Source organism: Misgurnus anguillicaudatus, chromosome 20 (assembly GCF_027580225.2).
Source record: "Misgurnus anguillicaudatus chromosome 20, ASM2758022v2, whole genome shotgun sequence".
In the NCBI taxonomy this organism is placed as follows: domain Eukaryota; kingdom Metazoa; phylum Chordata; class Actinopteri; order Cypriniformes; family Cobitidae; genus Misgurnus; species Misgurnus anguillicaudatus.
Genome location: NC_073356.2, coordinates 26,565,307 through 26,586,203, shown reverse-complemented (window position 1 = coordinate 26,586,203; position 20,897 = coordinate 26,565,307). Strand labels below are relative to the sequence as shown.

General features: G+C 48.7%; 1 protein-coding gene across 1 annotated transcript in view; it reads right to left on the bottom strand.

The window, feature by feature from the left end:
• Window positions 1–494: 494 nt before the first annotated feature.
• The window catches only part of LOC129454596 (uncharacterized), a 67,824-nt gene continuing 47,421 nt past the window's right edge, over window positions 495–20,897 (bottom strand). The window contains exons 10-15 of the mRNA XM_073858722.1: window positions 17,250–17,297; window positions 16,143–16,187; window positions 13,800–13,847; window positions 9,083–10,268; window positions 7,505–8,566; window positions 495–2,944 (exon numbers count right to left, since the gene is read on the bottom strand). Coding sequence (XP_073714823.1) covers window positions 495–2,944; window positions 7,505–8,566; window positions 9,083–10,268; window positions 13,800–13,847; window positions 16,143–16,187; window positions 17,250–17,297 — 4,839 coding nt within the window. The remainder of the gene's footprint in view (window positions 2,945–7,504; window positions 8,567–9,082; window positions 10,269–13,799; window positions 13,848–16,142; window positions 16,188–17,249; window positions 17,298–20,897) is intronic.

The following is a 20,897-nucleotide window of genomic DNA, read 5'->3' as shown; positions in this document are numbered from 1 at the left end:
AGGGCAGAACAATGTAAATGTTGAAAGGTAGGTTGTCTGAATTTTCTTTGTAGTTGCCACGCAAAGAGCACAAAGGCAACAAGAACTCCATGAATAACATCACAAACCACTTGTTCAGAAAGTAAATTAACTGTTTACAGTTTAAAACTGAGGTGGCTGACCACAACAGCAATTGGTTTCAAAAGATGTTTTTGAACTTGGTACAAAGGTAACTACAGAACCTGTTTTCAGCAGCTGGACAAACAGTAGTGGTGGATGTTTTAAATGAAACTGGTGCTGTCCTCAATGAAAGAGTTGAAGAAATACCATCTCCATCCATTGTAGTAGCTGCAGCAGTGCTAGTTTCCACAGCAAATTCCATTTCTAATGGAGCAGTATAGGGAAGGATGTAGTTTCAGCTTAGGTCATTTCTGCAGCAGTTGTCATTGTTAGGCAAGGATAATGATGAAAATGATGTAATTATTAAAGGTGTAATTGGTGTTCTTTCAGATGACCTAGTCACCAGCAGTGGTGGATGTTTCCAATATAACTGGTGTTGTGCTCAGTGTAGGACTGGACGGAGATGTTAGGCAAGGATAATGATAAAAATTATAGGGTGGTGCAGTTTCAGCTGATGTGGTTTTTCCAGCACTGGTGAATGTTTCCAATGAATCTGGTGTTGTGCTCACTATAGGACTGGATGGAGATGTTAGGCAAGGATAATGATAAAAATTATAGGGTGGCGCAGTTTCAGCGGACGTGGTTTCTCCAGCACTGGTGGATGTTTCCAATGAATCTGGTGTTGTGCTCACTGTAGGACTGGACGGAGATGTTAGGCAAGGATAATGATAAAAATTATAGGGTAGTGCAGATTCAGCTGACGCCGTTTCTCCAGCACTGGTGGATGTTTCCAATGAATCTGGTGTTGTGCTCACTGTAGGACTGGACGGAGATGTTAGGCAAGGATAATGATAAAAATTATAGGGTAGTGCAGATTCAGCTGACGCCGTTTCTCCAGCACTGGTGGATGTTTCCAATGAATCTGGTGTTGTGCTCACTGTAGGACTGGACGGAGATGTTAGGCAAGGATAATGATAAAAATTATAGGGTAGTGCAGATTCAGCTGACGCCGTTTCTCCAGCACGGGTGGATGTTTCCAATGAATCTGGTGTTGTGCTCAGTGTAGGACTGGACGGAGATGTTAGGCAAGGATAATGATAAAAATTATAGGGTAGTGCAGATTCAGCTGACGCCGTTCCTCCAGTACTGGTGGATGTTTCCAATGAATCTGGTGTTGTGCTCACTGTAGGACTGGACGGAGATGTTAGGCAAGGATAATGATAAAAATTATAGGGTAGTGCAGATTCAGCTGACGCCGTTTCTCCAGCACTGGTGGATGTTTCCAATGAATCTGGTGTTGTGCTCACTGTAGGACTCGACGGAGATGTTAGGCAAGGATAATGATAAAAATTATAGGGTAGTGCAGATTCAGCTGACGCCGTTTCTCCAGCACTGGTGGATGTTTCCAATGAATCTGGTGTTGTGCTCACTGTAGGACTCGACGGAGATGTTAGGCAAGGATAATGATAAAAATTATAGGGTAGTGCAGATTCAGCTGACGCCGTTTCTCCAGCACTGGTGGATGTTTCCAATGAATCTGGTGTTGTGCTCACTGTAGGACTCGACGGAGATGTTAGGCAAGGATAATGATAAAAATTATAGGGTAGTGCAGATTCAGCTGACGCCGTTTCTCCAGCACTGGTGGATGTTTCCAATGAATCTGGTGTTGTGCTCACTGTAGGACTGGATGGAGATGTTAGGCAAGGATAATGATAAAAATAATAAGATGGTGGTGTGGTTTCAGCTGATCTGCTTTCTTCAACACTGGTGGATGTTTCCAATGATACTGGTGTTGTGCTGACTGTAGGACTGGATGGAGATGATAGGCAAGGATAATGATAAAAATAATAAGATGGTGGTGTGGTTTCAGCTGACATGGCTTCTCCAGCAGTGGTGGATGTTTCCAATGATACTGGTGTTGTGCTCACTGTAGGACTGGATGGAGATGATAGGCAAGGATAATGATAAAAATAATAAGATGGTGGTGTGGTTTCAGCTGGCATGGCTTCTCCAGCAGTGGTGGATGTTTCCAATGATACTGGTGTTGTGCTGACTGTAGGACTGAATGGAGATGATAGGCAAGGATAATGATAAAAATAATAAGATGGTGGTGTGGTTTCAGCTGACATGGCTTCTCCAGCAGTGGTGGATGTTTCCAATGATACTGGTGTTGTGCTCACTGTAGGACTGGATGGAGATGATAGGCAAGGATAATGATAAAAATAATAAGATGGTGGTGTGGTTTCAGCTGACATGGCTTCTCCAGCAGTGGCGGATGTTTCCGAAGAAACTGGCATTGTGCTCACAGAAGATGTGGTTGCAGAAGTTATTTCTCCAGCTGTAGTACCTGAAGCAGTGCTAGTTTCCACAGCAAAGGTAGTCTCATAAGGGGTTTTGAAGACAGATGTAGTTTCAGCTGAGGTAGTTTCACCAGCGGTGGTGGATGTATCCAATGAAACTGGCATTGTGCTTTCTGAAGGAGTGGTTGCAGAAGTTATTTCTTCAGCTGTAGTACCTGAAGCAGTGCTAGTAGTTTCATAAGGAGTTGTGGCAACAGACATCGTTTCAGCTGATGTTGTTGTTACAGCAGCTGTCATTGCAGGTGTTGATGTTTCCAATGAAACTGGTGTTGTGCTCAATAAAAGAGTGGTTGCAGTTGTTGTGCTAGCTGAAGTGGTTGCAGAAGTTATTTCTTCAGCTGTAGTACCTGAAGCAGTGCTAGTTTCCACAGCAAAGGTAGTCTCATAAGGGGTTGTGAAGACATGTGTAGTTTCAGCTGAGGTAGTCTCTCTAGCAGTTGAAAATGCAGGTGTTGATGCTTCCAATGGAACTGTTGTTGGGCTGGCTAAATGAGTGCTTGCAGATGTTATTAATTCAGTTAAAGTGCCCGCAACAGTGCTAGTTTCAAAAGAAAAAGTAGTTTCATAAGGAGTTGTGGCGACGGGTGTTGTTTCAGCTGAAGTAGTATGGCTTACAGTTGTTCTTGCAGGTGTTGATGTTTCCAATGAAACTGTTGCAGTGCTAGTAAAAGGAGTGGTTGCTGATGTTGTGCTAGCTAAAGGAGTGGTTGCTGATGTTGTGCTAGCTAAAGGAGTGGTTGCTGTTGTTGTGCTAGCTAAAGGAGTAGTTGCAGTTGTTATTTTTTCAGTTGTAGTACCTGCAACAGTGCTAGTTTCCACAGCAAAAGTAGTTTCATGAGGAGTTGTGGCGACGAGTGTCATTTCAGCTGAAGTAGTCTCCTTAACAGTTGTTGATGTTTCCAATGAAACTGTTGCAGTGCTAGTAAAAGGAGTGGTTGCAGTTGATGTGCTAGCTAAAGGAGTAGTTGCAGTTGCCGTGCTAGCTAGAGGAGTACTTGCAGTTGCCGTGCTAGCTAGAGGAGTACTTGCAGTTGCCGTGCTAGCTAGAGGAGTACTTGCAGTTGCCGTGCTAGCTAGAGGAGTACTTGCAGTTGCCGTGCTAGCTAGAGGAGTACTTGCAGTTGCCGTGCTAGCTAGAGGAGTACTTGCAGTTGCCGTGCTAGCTAGAGGAGTACTTGCAGTTGCCGTGCTAGCTAGAGGAGTACTTGCAGTTGCCGTGCTAGCTAGAGGAGTACTTGCAGTTGCCGTGCTAGCTAGAGGAGTACTTGCAGTTGCCGTGCTAGCTAGAGGAGTACTTGCAGTTGCCGTGCTAGCTAGAGGAGTACTTGCAGTTGCCGTGCTAGCTAGAGGAGTACTTGCAGTTGCCGTGCTAGCTAGAGGAGTACTTGCAGTTGCCGTGCTAGCTAGAGGAGTACTTGCAGTTGCCGTGCTAGCTAGAGGAGTACTTGCAGTTGCCGTGCTAGCTAGAGGAGTACTTGCAGTTGCCGTGCTAGCTAGAGGAGTACTTGCAGTTGCCGTGCTAGCTAGAGGAGTACTTGCAGTTGCCGTGCTAGCTAGAGGAGTACTTGCAGTTGCCGTGCTAGCTAGAGGAGTACTTGCAGTTGCCGTGCTAGCTAGAGGAGTACTTGCAGTTGCCGTGCTAGCTAGAGGAGTACTTGCAGTTGCCGTGCTAGCTAGAGGAGTACTTGCAGTTGCCGTGCTAGCTAGAGGAGTACTTGCAGTTGCCGTGCTAGCTAGAGGAGTACTTGCAGTTGCCGTGCTAGCTAGAGGAGTACTTGCAGTTGCCGTGCTAGCTAGAGGAGTACTTGCAGTTGCCGTGCTAGCTAGAGGAGTACTTGCAGTTGCCGTGCTAGCTAGAGGAGTACTTGCAGTTGCCGTGCTAGCTAGAGGAGTACTTGCAGTTGCCGTGCTAGCTAGAGGAGTACTTGCAGTTGCCGTGCTAGCTAGAGGAGTACTTGCAGTTGCCGTGCTAGCTAGAGGAGTACTTGCAGTTGCCGTGCTAGCTAGAGGAGTACTTGCAGTTGCCGTGCTAGCTAGAGGAGTACTTGCAGTTGCCGTGCTAGCTAGAGGAGTACTTGCAGTTGCCGTGCTAGCTAGAGGAGTACTTGCAGTTGCCGTGCTAGCTAGAGGAGTACTTGCAGTTGCCGTGCTAGCTAGAGGAGTACTTGCAGTTGCCGTGCTAGCTAGAGGAGTACTTGCAGTTGCCGTGCTAGCTAGAGGAGTACTTGCAGTTGCCGTGCTAGCTAGAGGAGTACTTGCAGTTGCCGTGCTAGCTAGAGGAGTACTTGCAGTTGCCGTGCTAGCTAGAGGAGTACTTGCAGTTGCCGTGCTAGCTAGAGGAGTACTTGCAGTTGCCGTGCTAGCTAGAGGAGTACTTGCAGTTGCCGTGCTAGCTAGAGGAGTACTTGCAGTTGCCGTGCTAGCTAGAGGAGTACTTGCAGTTGCCGTGCTAGCTAGAGGAGTACTTGCAGTTGCCGTGCTAGCTAGAGGAGTACTTGCAGTTGCCGTGCTAGCTAGAGGAGTACTTGCAGTTGCCGTGCTAGCTAGAGGAGTACTTGCAGTTGCCGTGCTAGCTAGAGGAGTACTTGCAGTTGCCGTGCTAGCTAGAGGAGTACTTGCAGTTGCCGTGCTAGCTAGAGGAGTACTTGCTGTTGCCGTGCTAGCTAGAGGAGTACTTGCTGTTGCCGTGCTAGCTAGAGGAGTACTTGCAGTTGCCGTGCTAGCTAGAGGAGTACTTGCAGTTGCCGTGCTAGCTAGAGGAGTACTTGCAGTTGCCGTGCTAGCTAGAGGAGTACTTGCAGTTGCCGTGCTAGCTAGAGGAGTACTTGCAGTTGCCGTGCTAGCTAGAGGAGTACTTGCAGTTGCCGTGCTAGCTAGAGGAGTACTTGCAGTTGCCGTGCTAGCTAGAGGAGTACTTGCAGTTGCCGTGCTAGCTAGAGGAGTACTTGCAGTTGCCGTGCTAGCTAGAGGAGTACTTGCAGTTGCCGTGCTAGCTAGAGGAGTACTTGCAGTTGCCGTGCTAGCTAGAGGAGTACTTGCAGTTGCCGTGCTAGCTAGAGGAGTACTTGCAGTTGCCGTGCTAGCTAGAGGAGTACTTGCAGTTGCCGTGCTAGCTAGAGGAGTACTTGCAGTTGCCGTGCTAGCTAGAGGAGTACTTGCAGTTGCCGTGCTAGCTAGAGGAGTACTTGCAGTTGCCGTGCTAGCTAGAGGAGTACTTGCAGTTGCCGTGCTAGCTAGAGGAGTACTTGCAGTTGCCGTGCTAGCTAGAGGAGTACTTGCAGTTGCCGTGCTAGCTAGAGGAGTACTTGCAGTTGCCGTGCTAGCTAGAGGAGTACTTGCAGTTGCCGTGCTAGCTAGAGGAGTACTTGCAGTTGCCGTGCTAGCTAGAGGAGTACTTGCAGTTGCCGTGCTAGCTAGAGGAGTACTTGCAGTTGCCGTGCTAGCTAGAGGAGTACTTGCAGTTGCCGTGCTAGCTAGAGGAGTACTTGCAGTTGCCGTGCTAGCTAGAGGAGTACTTGCAGTTGCCGTGCTAGCTAGAGGAGTACTTGCAGTTGCCGTGCTAGCTAGAGGAGTACTTGCAGTTGCCGTGCTAGCTAGAGGAGTACTTGCAGTTGCCGTGCTAGCTAGAGGAGTAGTTGCAGTTGCCGTGCTAGCTAGAGGAGTACTTGCAGTTGCCGTGCTAGCTAGAGGAGTACTTGCAGTTGCCGTGCTAGCTAGAGGAGTACTTGCAGTTGCCGTGCTAGCTAGAGGAGTACTTGCAGTTGCCGTGCTAGCTAGAGGAGTACTTGCAGTTGCCGTGCTAGCTAGAGGAGTACTTGCAGTTGCCGTGCTAGCTAGAGGAGTACTTGCAGTTGCCGTGCTAGCTAGAGGAGTACTTGCAGTTGCCGTGCTAGCTAGAGGAGTACTTGCAGTTGCCGTGCTAGCTAGAGGAGTACTTGCAGTTGCCGTGCTAGCTAGAGGAGTACTTGCAGTTGCCGTGCTAGCTAGAGGAGTACTTGCAGTTGCCGTGCTAGCTAGAGGAGTACTTGCAGTTGCCGTGCTAGCTAGAGGAGTACTTGCAGTTGCCGTGCTAGCTAGAGGAGTACTTGCAGTTGCCGTGCTAGCTAGAGGAGTACTTGCAGTTGCCGTGCTAGCTAGAGGAGTACTTGCAGTTGCCGTGCTAGCTAGAGGAGTACTTGCAGTTGCCGTGCTAGCTAGAGGAGTACTTGCAGTTGCCGTGCTAGCTAGAGGAGTACTTGCAGTTGCCGTGCTAGCTAGAGGAGTACTTGCAGTTGCCGTGCTAGCTAGAGGAGTACTTGCTGTTGCCGTGCTAGCTAGAGGAGTACTTGCAGTTGCCGTGCTAGCTAGAGGAGTACTTGCAGTTGCCGTGCTAGCTAGAGGAGTACTTGCAGTTGCCGTGCTAGCTAGAGGAGTACTTGCAGTTGCCGTGCTAGCTAGAGGAGTACTTGCAGTTGCCGTGCTAGCTAGAGGAGTACTTGCAGTTGCCGTGCTAGCTAGAGGAGTACTTGCAGTTGCCGTGCTAGCTAGAGGAGTACTTGCAGTTGCCGTGCTAGCTAGAGGAGTACTTGCAGTTGCCGTGCTAGCTAGAGGAGTACTTGCAGTTGCCGTGCTAGCTAGAGGAGTACTTGCAGTTGCCGTGCTAGCTAGAGGAGTACTTGCAGTTGCCGTGCTAGCTAGAGGAGTACTTGCAGTTGCCGTGCTAGCTAGAGGAGTACTTGCTGTTGCCGTGCTAGCTAGAGGAGTACTTGCTGTTGCCGTGCTAGCTAGAGGAGTACTTGCTGTTGCCGTGCTAGCTAGAGGAGTACTTGCTGTTGCCGTGCTAGCTAGAGGAGTACTTGCTGTTGCCGTGCTAGCTAGAGGAGTACTTGCTGTTGCCGTGCTAGCTAGAGGAGTACTTGCTGTTGCCGTGCTAGCTAGAGGAGTACTTGCAGTTGCCGTGCTAGCTAGAGGAGTACTTGCAGTTGCCGTGCTAGCTAGAGGAGTACTTGCAGTTGCCGTGCTAGCTAGAGGAGTACTTGCAGTTGCCGTGCTAGCTAGAGGAGTACTTGCAGTTGCCGTGCTAGCTAGAGGAGTACTTGCAGTTGCCGTGCTAGCTAGAGGAGTACTTGCAGTTGCCGTGCTAGCTAGAGGAGTACTTGCAGTTGCCGTGCTAGCTAGAGGAGTACTTGCAGTTGCCGTGCTAGCTAGAGGAGTACTTGCAGTTGCCGTGCTAGCTAGAGGAGTAGTTGCAGTTGCCGTGCTAGCTAGAGGAGTAGTTGCAGTTGCCGTGCTAGCTAGAGGAGTAGTTGCAGTTGTTATTTTTTCAGTTGCAGTACCCACAACAGTGCTAGTTTCAACAGCAGAAGTAGTCTCATGGGGAGTTGTGGCAACGGGTGTCGTTTCAGCTGAAGTAGTCTCCCTAACAGTTGTTCTTGCAGGTGGTGATGTTTCCAATGAAACTGTTGTTGTGCTAGCTAAAGGAGTAGTTGCAGTTGTTCTTTTTTCAGTTGTAGTACCCACAACAGTACTAGTTTCAACAGCAGAAGTAGTTTCCAATGAAACTGTTGACGTGCTAGCTAAAGGAGTAGTTGCAGTTGTTATTTTTTCAGTTGGAGTACCCACAACAGTACTAGTTTCAACAGCAGAAGTAGTTTCCAATGAAACTGTTGTCGTGCTAGCTAGAGGAGTAGTTGCAGTGGTCGTGCTAGCTAGAGGAGTAGTTGCAGTGGTCGTGCTAGCTAGAGGAGTAGTTGCAGTTGTCGTGCTAGCTAGAGGAGTACTTGCTGTTGCCGTGCTAGCTAGAGGAGTAGTTGCAGTTGTCGTGCTAGCTAGAGGAGTAGTTGCAGTTGTCGTGCTAGCTAGAGGAGTAGTTGCGGTTGTCGTGCTAGCTAGAGGAGTAGTTGCGGTTGTCGTGCTAGCTAGAGGAGTAGTTGCGGTTGTCGTGCTAGCTAGAGGAGTACTTGCGGTTGTCGTGCTAGCTAGAGGAGTACTTGCGGTTGTCGTGCTAGCTAGAGGAGTACTTGCGGTTGTCGTGCTAGCTAGAGGAGTACTTGCGGTTGTCGTGCTAGCTAGAGGAGTACTTGCGGTTGTCGTGCTAGCTAGAGGAGTACTTGCGGTTGTCGTGCTAGCTAGAGGAGTACTTGCGGTTGTCGTGCTAGCTAGAGGAGTACTTGCGGTTGTCGTGCTAGCTAGAGGAGTACTTGCGGTTGTCGTGCTAGCTAGAGGAGTACTTGCGGTTGTCGTGCTAGCTAGAGGAGTACTTGCGGTTGTCGTGCTAGCTAGAGGAGTACTTGCGGTTGTCGTGCTAGCTAGAGGAGTACTTGCGGTTGTCGTGCTAGCTAGAGGAGTACTTGCGGTTGTCGTGCTAGCTAGAGGAGTACTTGCGGTTGTCGTGCTAGCTAGAGGAGTACTTGCAGTTGTCGTGCTAGCTAGAGGAGTAGTTGCAGTTGTCGTGCTAGCTAGAGGAGTAGTTGCAGTTGTCGTGCTAGCTAGAGGAGTAGTTGCAGTTGTCGTGCTAGCTAGAGGAGTAGTTGCAGTTGTCGTGCTAGCTAGAGGAGTAGTTGCAGTTGTCGTGCTAGCTAGAGGAGTAGTTGCAGTTGTCGTGCTAGCTAGAGGAGTAGTTTCCAATGAAACTGTTGACGTGCTAGCTAGAGGAGTAGTTGCAGTTGTCGTGCTAGCTAGAGGAGTAGTTGCAGTTGTCGTGCTAGCTAGAGGAGTAGTTGCAGTTGTTATTTTTTCAGTTGTAGTACCCACAACAGTGCTAGTTTCAACAGCAGAAGTAGTTTCATGGGGAGTTGTGGCGACGGGTGTCGTTTCAGCTGAAGTAGTCTCCCTAACAGTTGTTCTTGCAGGTGTTGATGTTTCCAATGAAACTGTTGTTGTGCTAGCTAAAGGAGGTGTTGCAGTTGTTGTGCTAGCTAGAGGAGTAGTTGCAGTTGTCGTGCTAGATAGAGGAGTAGTTGCAGTTGTCGTGCTAGCTAGAGGAGTAGTTGCAGTTGTTATTTTTTCAGTTGTAGTACCTGCAACATTGCTAGTTTCAACAGCAGAAGTAGTTTCATGGGGAGTTGTGGCGACGGGTGTCGTTTCAGCTGAAGTAGTCTCCCTAACAGTTGTTCTTGCAGGTGTTGATGTTTCCAATGAAACTGTTGTTGTGCTAGCTAAAGGAGTAGTTGCAGTTGTTATTTTTTCAGTTGTAGTACCCACAACAGTGCTAGCTAAAGGAGTAGTTGCAGTTGTTATTTTTTCAGTTGTAGTACCCACAACAGTGCTAGCTAAAGGAGTAGTTGCAGTTGTTATTTTTTCAGTTGTAGTACCCACAACAGTACTAGTTTCAACAGCAGAAGTAGTTTCCAATGAAACTGTTGTCGTGCTAGCTAGAGGAGTAGTTGCAGTTGATGTGCTAGCTAAAGGAGTAGGTGCAGTTGTTATTTTTTCAGTTGTAGTACCTGCAACAATGGCAGTTTCATGAGGAGTAGTTGCAGTGGTCGTGCTAGCTAGAGGAGTAGTTGCAGTGGTCGTGCTAGCTAGAGGAGTAGTTGCAGTGGTCGTGCTAGCTAGAGGAGTAGTTGCAGTGGTCGTGCTAGCTAGAGGAGTAGTTGCAGTGGTCGTGCTAGCTAGAGGAGTAGTTGCAGTGGTCGTGCTAGCTAGAGGAGTAGTTGCAGTGGTCGTGCTAGCTAGAGGAGTAGTTGCAGTGGTCGTGCTAGCTAGAGGAGTAGTTGCAGTTGTCGTGCTAGCTAGAGGAGTAGTTGCAGTTGTCGTGCTAGCTAGAGGAGTAGTTGCAGTTGTCGTGCTAGCTAGAGGAGTAGTTGCAGTTGTCGTGCTAGCTAGAGGAGTAGTTGCAGTTGTCGTGCTAGCTAGAGGAGTAGTTGCAGTTGTCGTGCTAGCTAGAGGAGTAGTTGCAGTTGTCGTGCTAGCTAGAGGAGTAGTTGCAGTTGTCGTGCTAGCTAGAGGAGTAGTTGCAGTTGTCGTGCTAGCTAGAGGAGTAGTTGCAGTTGTTATTTTTTCAGTTGTAGTACCCACAACAGTGCTAGTTTCAACAGCAGAAGTAGTTTCATGGGGAGTTGTGGCGACGGGTGTCGTTTCAGCTGAAGTAGTCTCCCTAACAGTTGTTCTTGCAGGTGTTGATGTTTCCAATGAAACTGTTGTTGTGCTAGCTAAAGGAGGTGTTGCAGTTGTTGTGCTAGCTAGAGGAGTAGTTGCAGTTGTCGTGCTAGATAGAGGAGTAGTTGCAGTTGTCGTGCTAGCTAGAGGAGTAGTTGCAGTTGTTATTTTTTCAGTTGTAGTACCCACAACAGTGCTAGTTTCAACAGCAGAAGTAGTTTCATGGGGAGTTGTGGCGACGGGTGTCGTTTCAGCTGAAGTAGTCTCCCTAACAGTTGTTCTTGCAGGTGTTGATGTTTCCAATGAAACTGTTGTTGTGCTAGCTAAAGGAGTAGTTGCAGTTGTTATTTTTTCAGTTGTAGTACCCACAACAGTGCTAGCTAAAGGAGTAGTTGCAGTTGTTATTTTTTCAGTTGTAGTACCCACAACAGTGCTAGCTAAAGGAGTAGTTGCAGTTGTTATTTTTTCAGTTGTAGTACCCACAACAGTACTAGTTTCAACAGCAGAAGTAGTTTCCAATGAAACTGTTGTCGTGCTAGCTAGAGGAGTAGTTGCAGTTGTCGTGCTAGCTAGAGGAGTAGTTGCAGTTGTTATTTTTTCAGTTGTAGTACCTGCAACAATGGCAGTTTCATGAGGAGTAGTTGCAGTTGTCGTGCTAGCTAGAGGAGTAGTTGCAGTTGTCGTGCTAGCTAGAGGAGTAGTTGCAGTTGTCGTGCTAGCTAGAGGAGTAGTTGCAGTTGTCGTGCTAGCTAGAGGAGTAGTTGCAGTTGTCGTGCTAGCTAGAGGAGTAGTTGCAGTTGTCGTGCTAGCTAGAGGAGTAGTTGCAGTTGTCGTGCTAGCTAGAGGAGTAGTTGCAGTTGTCGTGCTAGCTAGAGGAGTAGTTGCAGTTGTCGTGCTAGCTAGAGGAGTAGTTGCAGTTGTCGTGCTAGCTAGAGGAGTAGTTGCAGTTGTCGTGCTAGCTAGAGGAGTAGTTGCAGTTGTCGTGCTAGCTAGAGGAGTAGTTGCAGTTGTCGTGCTAGCTAGAGGAGTAGTTGCAGTTGTCGTGCTAGCTAGAGGAGTAGTTGCAGTTGTCGTGCTAGCTAGAGGAGTAGTTGCAGTTGTCGTGCTAGCTAGAGGAGTAGTTGCAGTTGTCGTGCTAGCTAGAGGAGTAGTTGCAGTTGTCGTGCTAGCTAGAGGAGTAGTTGCAGTTGTCGTGCTAGCTAGAGGAGTAGTTGCAGTTGTCGTGCTAGCTAGAGGAGTAGTTGCAGTTGTCGTGCTAGCTAGAGGAGTAGTTGCAGTTGTCGTGCTAGCTAGAGGAGTAGTTGCAGTTGTCGTGCTAGCTAGAGGAGTAGTTGCAGTTGTCGTGCTAGCTAGAGGAGTAGTTGCAGTTGTCGTGCTAGCTAGAGGAGTAGTTGCAGTTGTCGTGCTAGCTAGAGGAGTAGTTGCAGTTGTCGTGCTAGCTAGAGGAGTAGTTGCAGTTGTCGTGCTAGCTAGAGGAGTAGTTGCAGTTGTCGTGCTAGCTAGAGGAGTAGTTGCAGTTGTCGTGCTAGCTAGAGGAGTAGTTGCAGTTGTTATTTTTTCAGTTGTAGTACCCACAACAGTGCTAGTTTCAACAGCAGAAGTAGTTTCATGGGGAGTTGTGGCGACGGGTGTCGTTTCAGCTGAAGTAGTCTCCCTAACAGTTGTTCTTGCAGGTGTTGATGTTTCCAATGAAACTGTTGTTGTGCTAGCTAAAGGAGTAGTTGCAGTTGTTATTTTTTCAGTTGTAGTACCCACAACAGTGCTAGCTAAAGGAGTAGTTGCAGTTGTTATTTTTTCAGTTGTAGTACCCACAACAGTACTAGTTTCAACAGCAGAAGTAGTTTCCAATGAAACTGTTGTCGTGCTAGCTAGAGGAGTAGTTGCAGTTGATGTGCTAGCTAAAGGAGTAGGTGCAGTTGTTATTTTTTCAGTTGTAGTACCTGCAACATTGCTAGTTTCCACAGCAAAAGCAGTTTCATGAGGAGTTGTAGCGACGGGTGTCGTTTCAGCTGAAGTAGTCTCCCTAACAGTTGTTCTTGCAGGTGTTGATGTTTCCAATGAAACTGTTGTTGTGCTAGCTAGAGGAGTAGTTGCAGTTGTTATTTTTTCAGTTGTAGTACCCACAACAGTACTAGTTTCAACAGCAGAAGTAGTTTCCAATGAAACTGTTGTCGTGCTTGCTAGAGGAGTAGTTGCAGTTGTCGTGCTTGCTAGAGGAGTAGTTGCAGTTGTCATTTTTTCAGTTGTAATACCCACAACAGTACTAGTTTCAACAGCAGAAGTAGTTTCCAATGAAACTGTTGTCGTGCTTGCTAGAGGAGTAGTTGCAGTTGTCGTGCTTGCTAGAGGAGTAGTTGCAGTTGTCGTGCTTGCTAGAGGAGTAGTTGCAGTTGTCGTGCTTGCTAGAGGAGTAGTTGCAGTTGTCGTGCTTGCTAGAGGAGTACTTGCAGTTGTCGTGCGTGCTCGAGGATTTGTTGCAGTTGTCGTGCTAGCTAGAGGAGTACTTGCAGTTGTCGTGCTAGCTAGAGGAGTACTTGCAGTTGTCGTGCTAGCTAGAGGAGTACTTGCAGTTGTCGTGCTAGCTAGAGGAGTAGTTGCAGTTGTCGTGCTAGCTAGAGGAGTAGTTGCAGATGTCGTGCTAGCTAGAGGAGTAGTTGCAGTTGTCGTGCTAGCTAGAGGAGTAGTTGCAGTTGTCGTGCTAGCTAGAGGAGTAGTTGCAGTTGTCGTGCTAGCTAGAGGAGTAGTTGCAGTTGTCGTGCTAGCTAGAGGAGTAGTTGCAGTTGTCGTGCTAGCTAGAGGAGTAGTTGCAGTTGTCGTGCTAGCTAGAGGAGTAGTTGCAGTTGTCGTGCTAGCTAGAGGAGTAGTTGCAGTTGTCGTGCTAGCTAGAGGAGTAGTTGCAGTTGTCGTGCTAGCTAGAGGAGTAGTTGCAGTTGTCGTGCTAGCTAGAGGAGTAGTTGCAGTTGTCGTGCTAGCTAGAGGAGTAGTTGCAGTTGTCGTGCTAGCTAGAGGAGTAGTTGCAGTTGTCGTGCTAGCTAGAGGAGTAGTTGCAGTTGTCGTGCTAGCTAGAGGAGTAGTTGCAGTTGTCGTGCTAGCTAGAGGAGTAGTTGCAGTTGTCGTGCTAGCTAGAGGAGTAGTTGCAGTTGTCGTGCTAGCTAGAGGAGTAGTTGCAGTTGTCGTGCTAGCTAGAGGAGTAGTTGCAGTTGTCGTGCTAGCTAGAGGAGTAGTTGCAGTTGTCGTGCTAGCTAGAGGAGTAGTTGCAGTTGTCGTGCTAGCTAGAGGAGTAGTTGCAGTTGTCGTGCTAGCTAGAGGAGTAGTTGCAGTTGTCGTGCTAGCTAGAGGAGTAGTTGCAGTTGTCGTGCTAGCTAGAGGAGTAGTTGCAGTTGTCGTGCTAGCTAGAGGAGTAGTTGCAGTTGTCGTGCTAGCTAGAGGAGTAGTTGCAGTTGTCGTGCTAGCTAGAGGAGTAGTTGCAGTTGTCGTGCTAGCTAGAGGAGTAGTTGCAGTTGTCGTGCTAGCTAGAGGAGTAGTTGCAGTTGTCGTGCTAGCTAGAGGAGTAGTTGCAGTTGTCGTGCTAGCTAGAGGAGTAGTTGCAGTTGTCGTGCTAGCTAGAGGAGTAGTTGCAGTTGTCGTGCTAGCTAGAGGAGTAGTTGCAGTTGTCGTGCTAGCTAGAGGAGTAGTTGCAGTTGTCGTGCTAGCTAGAGGAGTAGTTGCAGTTGTCGTGCTAGCTAGAGGAGTAGTTGCAGTTGTCGTGCTAGCTAGAGGAGTAGTTGCAGTTGTCGTGCTAGCTAGAGGAGTAGTTGCAGTTGTCGTGCTAGCTAGAGGAGTAGTTGCAGTTGTCGTGCTAGCTAGAGGAGTAGTTGCAGTTGTCGTGCTAGCTAGAGGAGTAGTTGCAGTTGTCGTGCTAGCTAGAGGAGTAGTTGCAGTTGTCGTGCTAGCTAGAGGAGTAGTTGCAGTTGTCGTGCTAGCTAGAGGAGTAGTTGCAGTTGTCGTGCTAGCTAGAGGAGTAGTTGCAGTTGTCGTGCTAGCTAGAGGAGTAGTTGCAGTTGTCGTGCTAGCTAGAGGAGTAGTTGCAGTTGTCGTGCTAGCTAGAGGAGTAGTTGCAGTTGTCGTGCTAGCTAGAGGAGTAGTTGCAGTTGTCGTGCTAGCTAGAGGAGTAGTTGCAGTTGTCGTGCTAGCTAGAGGAGTAGTTGCAGTTGTCGTGCTAGCTAGAGGAGTAGTTGCAGTTGTCGTGCTAGCTAGAGGAGTAGTTGCAGTTGTCGTGCTAGCTAGAGGAGTAGTTGCAGTTGTCGTGCTAGCTAGAGGAGTAGTTGCAGTTGTCGTGCTAGCTAGAGGAGTAGTTGCAGTTGTCGTGCTAGCTAGAGGAGTAGTTGCAGTTGTCGTGCTAGCTAGAGGAGTAGTTGCAGTTGTCGTGCTAGCTAGAGGAGTAGTTGCAGTTGTCGTGCTAGCTAGAGGAGTAGTTGCAGTTGTCGTGCTAGCTAGAGGAGTAGTTGCAGTTGTCGTGCTAGCTAGAGGAGTAGTTGCAGTTGTCGTGCTAGCTAGAGGAGTAGTTGCAGTTGTCGTGCTAGCTAGAGGAGTAGTTGCAGTTGTCGTGCTAGCTAGAGGAGTAGTTGCAGTTGTCGTGCTAGCTAGAGGAGTAGTTGCAGTTGTCGTGCTAGCTAGAGGAGTAGTTGCAGTTGTCGTGCTAGCTAGAGGAGTAGTTGCAGTTGTCGTGCTAGCTAGAGGAGTAGTTGCAGTTGTCGTGCTAGCTAGAGGAGTAGTTGCAGTTGTCGTGCTAGCTAGAGGAGTAGTTGCAGTTGTCGTGCTAGCTAGAGGAGTAGTTGCAGTTGTCGTGCTAGCTAGAGGAGTAGTTGCAGTTGTCGTGCTAGCTAGAGGAGTAGTTGCAGTTGTCGTGCTAGCTAGAGGAGTAGTTGCAGTTGTCGTGCTAGCTAGAGGAGTAGTTGCAGTTGTCGTGCTAGCTAGAGGAGTAGTTGCAGTTGTCGTGCTAGCTAGAGGAGTAGTTGCAGTTGTCGTGCTAGCTAGAGGAGTAGTTGCAGTTGTCGTGCTAGCTAGAGGAGTAGTTGCAGTTGTCGTGCTAGCTAGAGGAGTAGTTGCAGTTGTCGTGCTAGCTAGAGGAGTAGTTGCAGTTGTCGTGCTAGCTAGAGGAGTAGTTGCAGTTGTCGTGCTAGCTAGAGGAGTAGTTGCAGTTGTCGTGCTAGCTAGAGGAGTAGTTGCAGTTGTCGTGCTAGCTAGAGGAGTAGTTGCAGTTGTCGTGCTAGCTAGAGGAGTAGTTGCAGTTGTCGTGCTAGCTAGAGGAGTAGTTGCAGTTGTCGTGCTAGCTAGAGGAGTAGTTGCAGTTGTCGTGCTAGCTAGAGGAGTAGTTGCAGTTGTCGTGCTAGCTAGAGGAGTAGTTGCAGTTGTCGTGCTAGCTAGAGGAGTAGTTGCAGTTGTCGTGCTAGCTAGAGGAGTAGTTGCAGTTGTCGTGCTAGCTAGAGGAGTAGTTGCAGTTGTCGTGCTAGCTAGAGGAGTAGTTGCAGTTGTCGTGCTAGCTAGAGGAGTAGTTGCAGTTGTCGTGCTAGCTAGAGGAGTAGTTGCAGTTGTCGTGCTAGCTAGAGGAGTAGTTGCAGTTGTCGTGCTAGCTAGAGGAGTAGTTGCAGTTGTCGTGCTAGCTAGAGGAGTAGTTGCAGTTGTCGTGCTAGCTAGAGGAGTAGTTGCAGTTGTCGTGCTAGCTAGAGGAGTAGTTGCAGTTGTCGTGCTAGCTAGAGGAGTAGTTGCAGTTGTCGTGCTAGCTAGAGGAGTAGTTGCAGTTGTCGTGCTAGCTAGAGGAGTAGTTGCAGTTGTCGTGCTAGCTAGAGGAGTAGTTGCAGTTGTCGTGCTAGCTAGAGGAGTAGTTGCAGTTGTCGTGCTAGCTAGAGGAGTAGTTGCAGTTGTCGTGCTAGCTAGAGGAGTAGTTGCAGTTGTCGTGCTAGCTAGAGGAGTAGTTGCAGTTGTCGTGCTAGCTAGAGGAGTAGTTGCAGTTGTCGTGCTAGCTAGAGGAGTAGTTGCAGTTGTCGTGCTAGCTAGAGGAGTAGTTGCAGTTGTCGTGCTAGCTAGAGGAGTAGTTGCAGTTGTCGTGCTAGCTAGAGGAGTAGTTGCAGTTGTCGTGCTAGCTAGAGGAGTAGTTGCAGTTGTCGTGCTAGCTAGAGGAGTAGTTGCAGTTGTCGTGCTAGCTAGAGGAGTAGTTGCAGTTGTCGTGCTAGCTAGAGGAGTAGTTGCAGTTGTCGTGCTAGCTAGAGGAGTAGTTGCAGTTGTCGTGCTAGCTAGAGGAGTAGTTGCAGTTGTCGTGCTAGCTAGAGGAGTAGTTGCAGTTGTCGTGCTAGCTAGAGGAGTAGTTGCAGTTGTCGTGCTAGCTAGAGGAGTAGTTGCAGTTGTCGTGCTAGCTAGAGGAGTAGTTGCAGTTGTCGTGCTAGCTAGAGGAGTAGTTGCAGTTGTCGTGCTAGCTAGAGGAGTAGTTGCAGTTGTCGTGCTAGCTAGAGGAGTAGTTGCAGTTGTCGTGCTAGCTAGAGGAGTAGTTGCAGTTGTCGTGCTAGCTAGAGGAGTAGTTGCAGTTGTCGTGCTAGCTAGAGGAGTAGTTGCAGTTGTCGTGCTAGCTAGAGGAGTAGTTGCAGTTGTCGTGCTAGCTAGAGGAGTAGTTGCAGTTGTCGTGCTAGCTAGAGGAGTAGTTGCAGTTGTCGTGCTAGCTAGAGGAGTAGTTGCAGTTGTCGTGCTAGCTAGAGGAGTAGTTGCAGTTGTCGTGCTAGCTAGAGGAGTAGTTGCAGTTGTCGTGCTAGCTAGAGGAGTAGTTGCAGTTGTCGTGCTAGCTAGAGGAGTAGTTGCAGTTGTCGTGCTAGCTAGAGGAGTAGTTGCAGTTGTCGTGCTAGCTAGAGGAGTAGTTGCAGTTGTCGTGCTAGCTAGAGGAGTAGTTGCAGTTGTCGTGCTAGCTAGAGGAGTAGTTGCAGTTGTCGTGCTAGCTAGAGGAGTAGTTGCAGTTGTCGTGCTAGCTAGAGGAGTAGTTGCAGTTGTCGTGCTAGCTAGAGGAGTAGTTGCAGTTGTCGTGCTAGCTAGAGGAGTAGTTGCAGTTGTCGTGCTAGCTAGAGGAGTAGTTGCAGTTGTCGTGCTAGCTAGAGGAGTAGTTGCAGTTGTCGTGCTAGCTAGAGGAGTAGTTGCAGTTGTCGTGCTAGCTAGAGGAGTAGTTGCAGTTGTCGTGCTAGCTAGAGGAGTAGTTGCAGTTGTCGTGCTAGCTAGAGGAGTAGTTGCAGTTGTCGTGCTAGCTAGAGGAGTAGTTGCAGTTGTCGTGCTAGCTAGAGGAGTAGTTGCAGTTGTCGTGCTAGCTAGAGGAGTAGTTGCAGTTGTCGTGCTAGCTAGAGGAGTAGTTGCAGTTGTCGTGCTAGCTAGAGGAGTAGTTGCAGTTGTCGTGCTAGCTAGAGGAGTAGTTGCAGTTGTCGTGCTAGCTAGAGGAGTAGTTGCAGTTGTCGTGCTAGCTAGAGGAGTAGTTGCAGTTGTCGTGCTAGCTAGAGGAGTAGTTGCAGTTGTCGTGCTAGCTAGAGGAGTAGTTGCAGTTGTCGTGCTAGCTAGAGGAGTAGTTGCAGTTGTCGTGCTAGCTAGAGGAGTAGTTGCAGTTGTCGTGCTAGCTAGAGGAGTAGTTGCAGTTGTCGTGCTAGCTAGAGGAGTAGTTGCAGTTGTCGTGCTAGCTAGAGGAGTAGTTGCAGTTGTCGTGCTAGCTAGAGGAGTAGTTGCAGTTGTCGTGCTAGCTAGAGGAGTAGTTGCAGTTGTCGTGCTAGCTAGAGGAGTAGTTGCAGTTGTCGTGCTAGCTAGAGGAGTAGTTGCAGTTGTCGTGCTAGCTAGAGGAGTAGTTGCAGTTGTCGTGCTAGCTAGAGGAGTAGTTGCAGTTGTCGTGCTAGCTAGAGGAGTAGTTGCAGTTGTCGTGCTAGCTAGAGGAGTAGTTGCAGTTGTCGTGCTAGCTAGAGGAGTAGTTGCAGTTGTCGTGCTAGCTAGAGGAGTAGTTGCAGTTGTCGTGCTAGCTAGAGGAGTAGTTGCAGTTGTCGTGCTAGCTAGAGGAGTAGTTGCAGTTGTCGTGCTAGCTAGAGGAGTAGTTGCAGTTGTCGTGCTAGCTAGAGGAGTAGTTGCAGTTGTCGTGCTAGCTAGAGGAGTAGTTGCAGTTGTCGTGCTAGCTAGAGGAGTAGTTGCAGTTGTCGTGCTAGCTAGAGGAGTAGTTGCAGTTGTCGTGCTAGCTAGAGGAGTAGTTGCAGTTGTCGTGCTAGCTAGAGGAGTAGTTGCAGTTGTCGTGCTAGCTAGAGGAGTAGTTGCAGTTGTCGTGCTAGCTAGAGGAGTAGTTGCAGTTGTCGTGCTAGCTAGAGGAGTAGTTGCAGTTGTCGTGCTAGCTAGAGGAGTAGTTGCAGTTGTCGTGCTAGCTAGAGGAGTAGTTGCAGTTGTCGTGCTAGCTAGAGGAGTAGTTGCAGTTGTCGTGCTAGCTAGAGGAGTAGTTGCAGTTGTCGTGCTAGCTAGAGGAGTAGTTGCAGGTGTCGTGCTAGCTAGAGGAGTAGTTGCAGTTGTCGTGCTAGCTAGAGGAGTAGTTGCAGTTGTCGTGCTAGCTAGAGGAGTAGTTGCAGTTGTCGTGCTAGCTAGAGGAGTAGTTGCAGTTGTCGTGCTAGCTAGAGGAGTAGTTGCAGTTGTCGTGCTAGCTAGAGGAGTAGTTGCAGTTGTCGTGCTAGCTAGAGGAGTAGTTGCAGTTGTCGTGCTAGCTAGAGGAGTAGTGGCAGTTGTCGTGCTAGCTAGAGGAGTAGTTGCAGTTGTCGTGCTAGCTAGAGGAGTAGTTGCAGTTGTCGTGCTAGCTAGAGGAGTAGTTGCAGTTGTCGTGCTAGCTAGAGGAGTAGTTGCAGTTGTCGTGCTAGCTAGAGGAGTAGTTGCAGTTGTCGTGCTAGCTAGAGGAGTAGTTGCAGTTGTCGTGCTAGCGAGAGGAGTAGTTGCAGTTGTCGTGCTAGCTAGAGGAGTAGTTGCAGTTGTCGTGCTAGCTAGAGGAGTAGTTGCAGTTGTCGTGCTAGCTAGAGGAGTAGTTGCAGTTGTCGTGCTAGCTAGAGGAGTAGTTGCAGTTGTCGTGCTAGCTAGAGGAGTAGTTGCAGTTGTCGTGCTAGCTAGAGGAGTAGTTGCAGTTGTCGTGCTAGCTAGAGGAGTAGTTGCAGTTGTCGTGCTAGCTAGAGGAGTAGTTGCAGTTGTCGTGCTAGCTAGAGGAGTAGTTGCAGTTGTCGTGCTAGCTAGAGGAGTAGTTGCAGTTGTCGTGCGAGCTAGAGGAGTAGTTGCAGTTGTCGTGCTAGCTAGAGGAGTAGTTGCAGTTGTCGTGCTAGCTAGAGGAGTAGTTGCAGTTGTCGTGCTAGCTAGAGGAGTAGTTGCAGTTGTCGTGCTAGCTAGAGGAGTAGTTGCAGTTGTCGTGCTAGCTAGAGGAGTAGTTGCAGTTGTCGTGCTAGCTAGAGGAGTAGTTGCAGTTGTCGTGCTAGCTAGAGGAGTAGTTGCAGTTGTCGTGCTAGCTAGAGGAGTAGTTGCAGTTGTCGTGCTAGCTAGAGGAGTAGTTGCAGTTGTCGTGCTAGCTAGAGGAGTAGTTGCAGTTGTCGTGCTAGCTAGAGGAGTAGTTGCAGTTGTCGTGCTAGCTAGAGGAGTAGTTGCAGTTGTCGTGCTAGCTAGAGGAGTAGTTGCAGTTGTCGTGCTAGCTAGAGGAGTAGTTGCAGTTGTCGTGCTAGCTAGAGGAGTAGTTGCAGTTGTCGTGCTAGCTAGAGGAGTAGTTGCAGTTGTCGTGCTAGCTAGAGGAGTAGTTGCAGTTGTCGTGCTAGCTAGAGGAGTAGTTGCAGTTGTCGTGCTAGCTAGAGGAGTAGTTGCAGTTGTCGTGCTAGCTAGAGGAGTAGTTGCAGTTGTCGTGCTAGCTAGAGGAGTAGTTGCAGTTGTCGTGCTAGCTAGAGGAGTAGTTGCAGTTGTCGTGCTAGCTAGAGGAGTAGTTGCAGTTGTCGTGCTAGCTAGAGGAGTAGTTGCAGTTGTCGTGCTAGCTAGAGGAGTAGTTGCAGTTGTCGTGCTAGCTAGAGGAGTAGTTGCAGTTGTCGTGCTAGCTAGAGGAGTAGTTGCAGTTGTCGTGCTAGCTAGAGGAGTAGTTGCAGTTGTCGTGCTAGCTAGAGGAGTAGTTGCAGTTGTCGTGCTAGCTAGAGGAGTAGTTGCAGTTGTCGTGCTAGCTAGAGGAGTAGTTGCAGTTGTCGTGCTAGCTAGAGGAGTAGTTGCAGTTGTCGTGCTAGCTAGAGGAGTAGTTGCAGTTGTCGTGCTAGCTAGAGGAGTAGTTGCAGTTGTCGTGCTAGCTAGAGGAGTAGTTGCAGTTGTCGTGCTAGCTAGAGG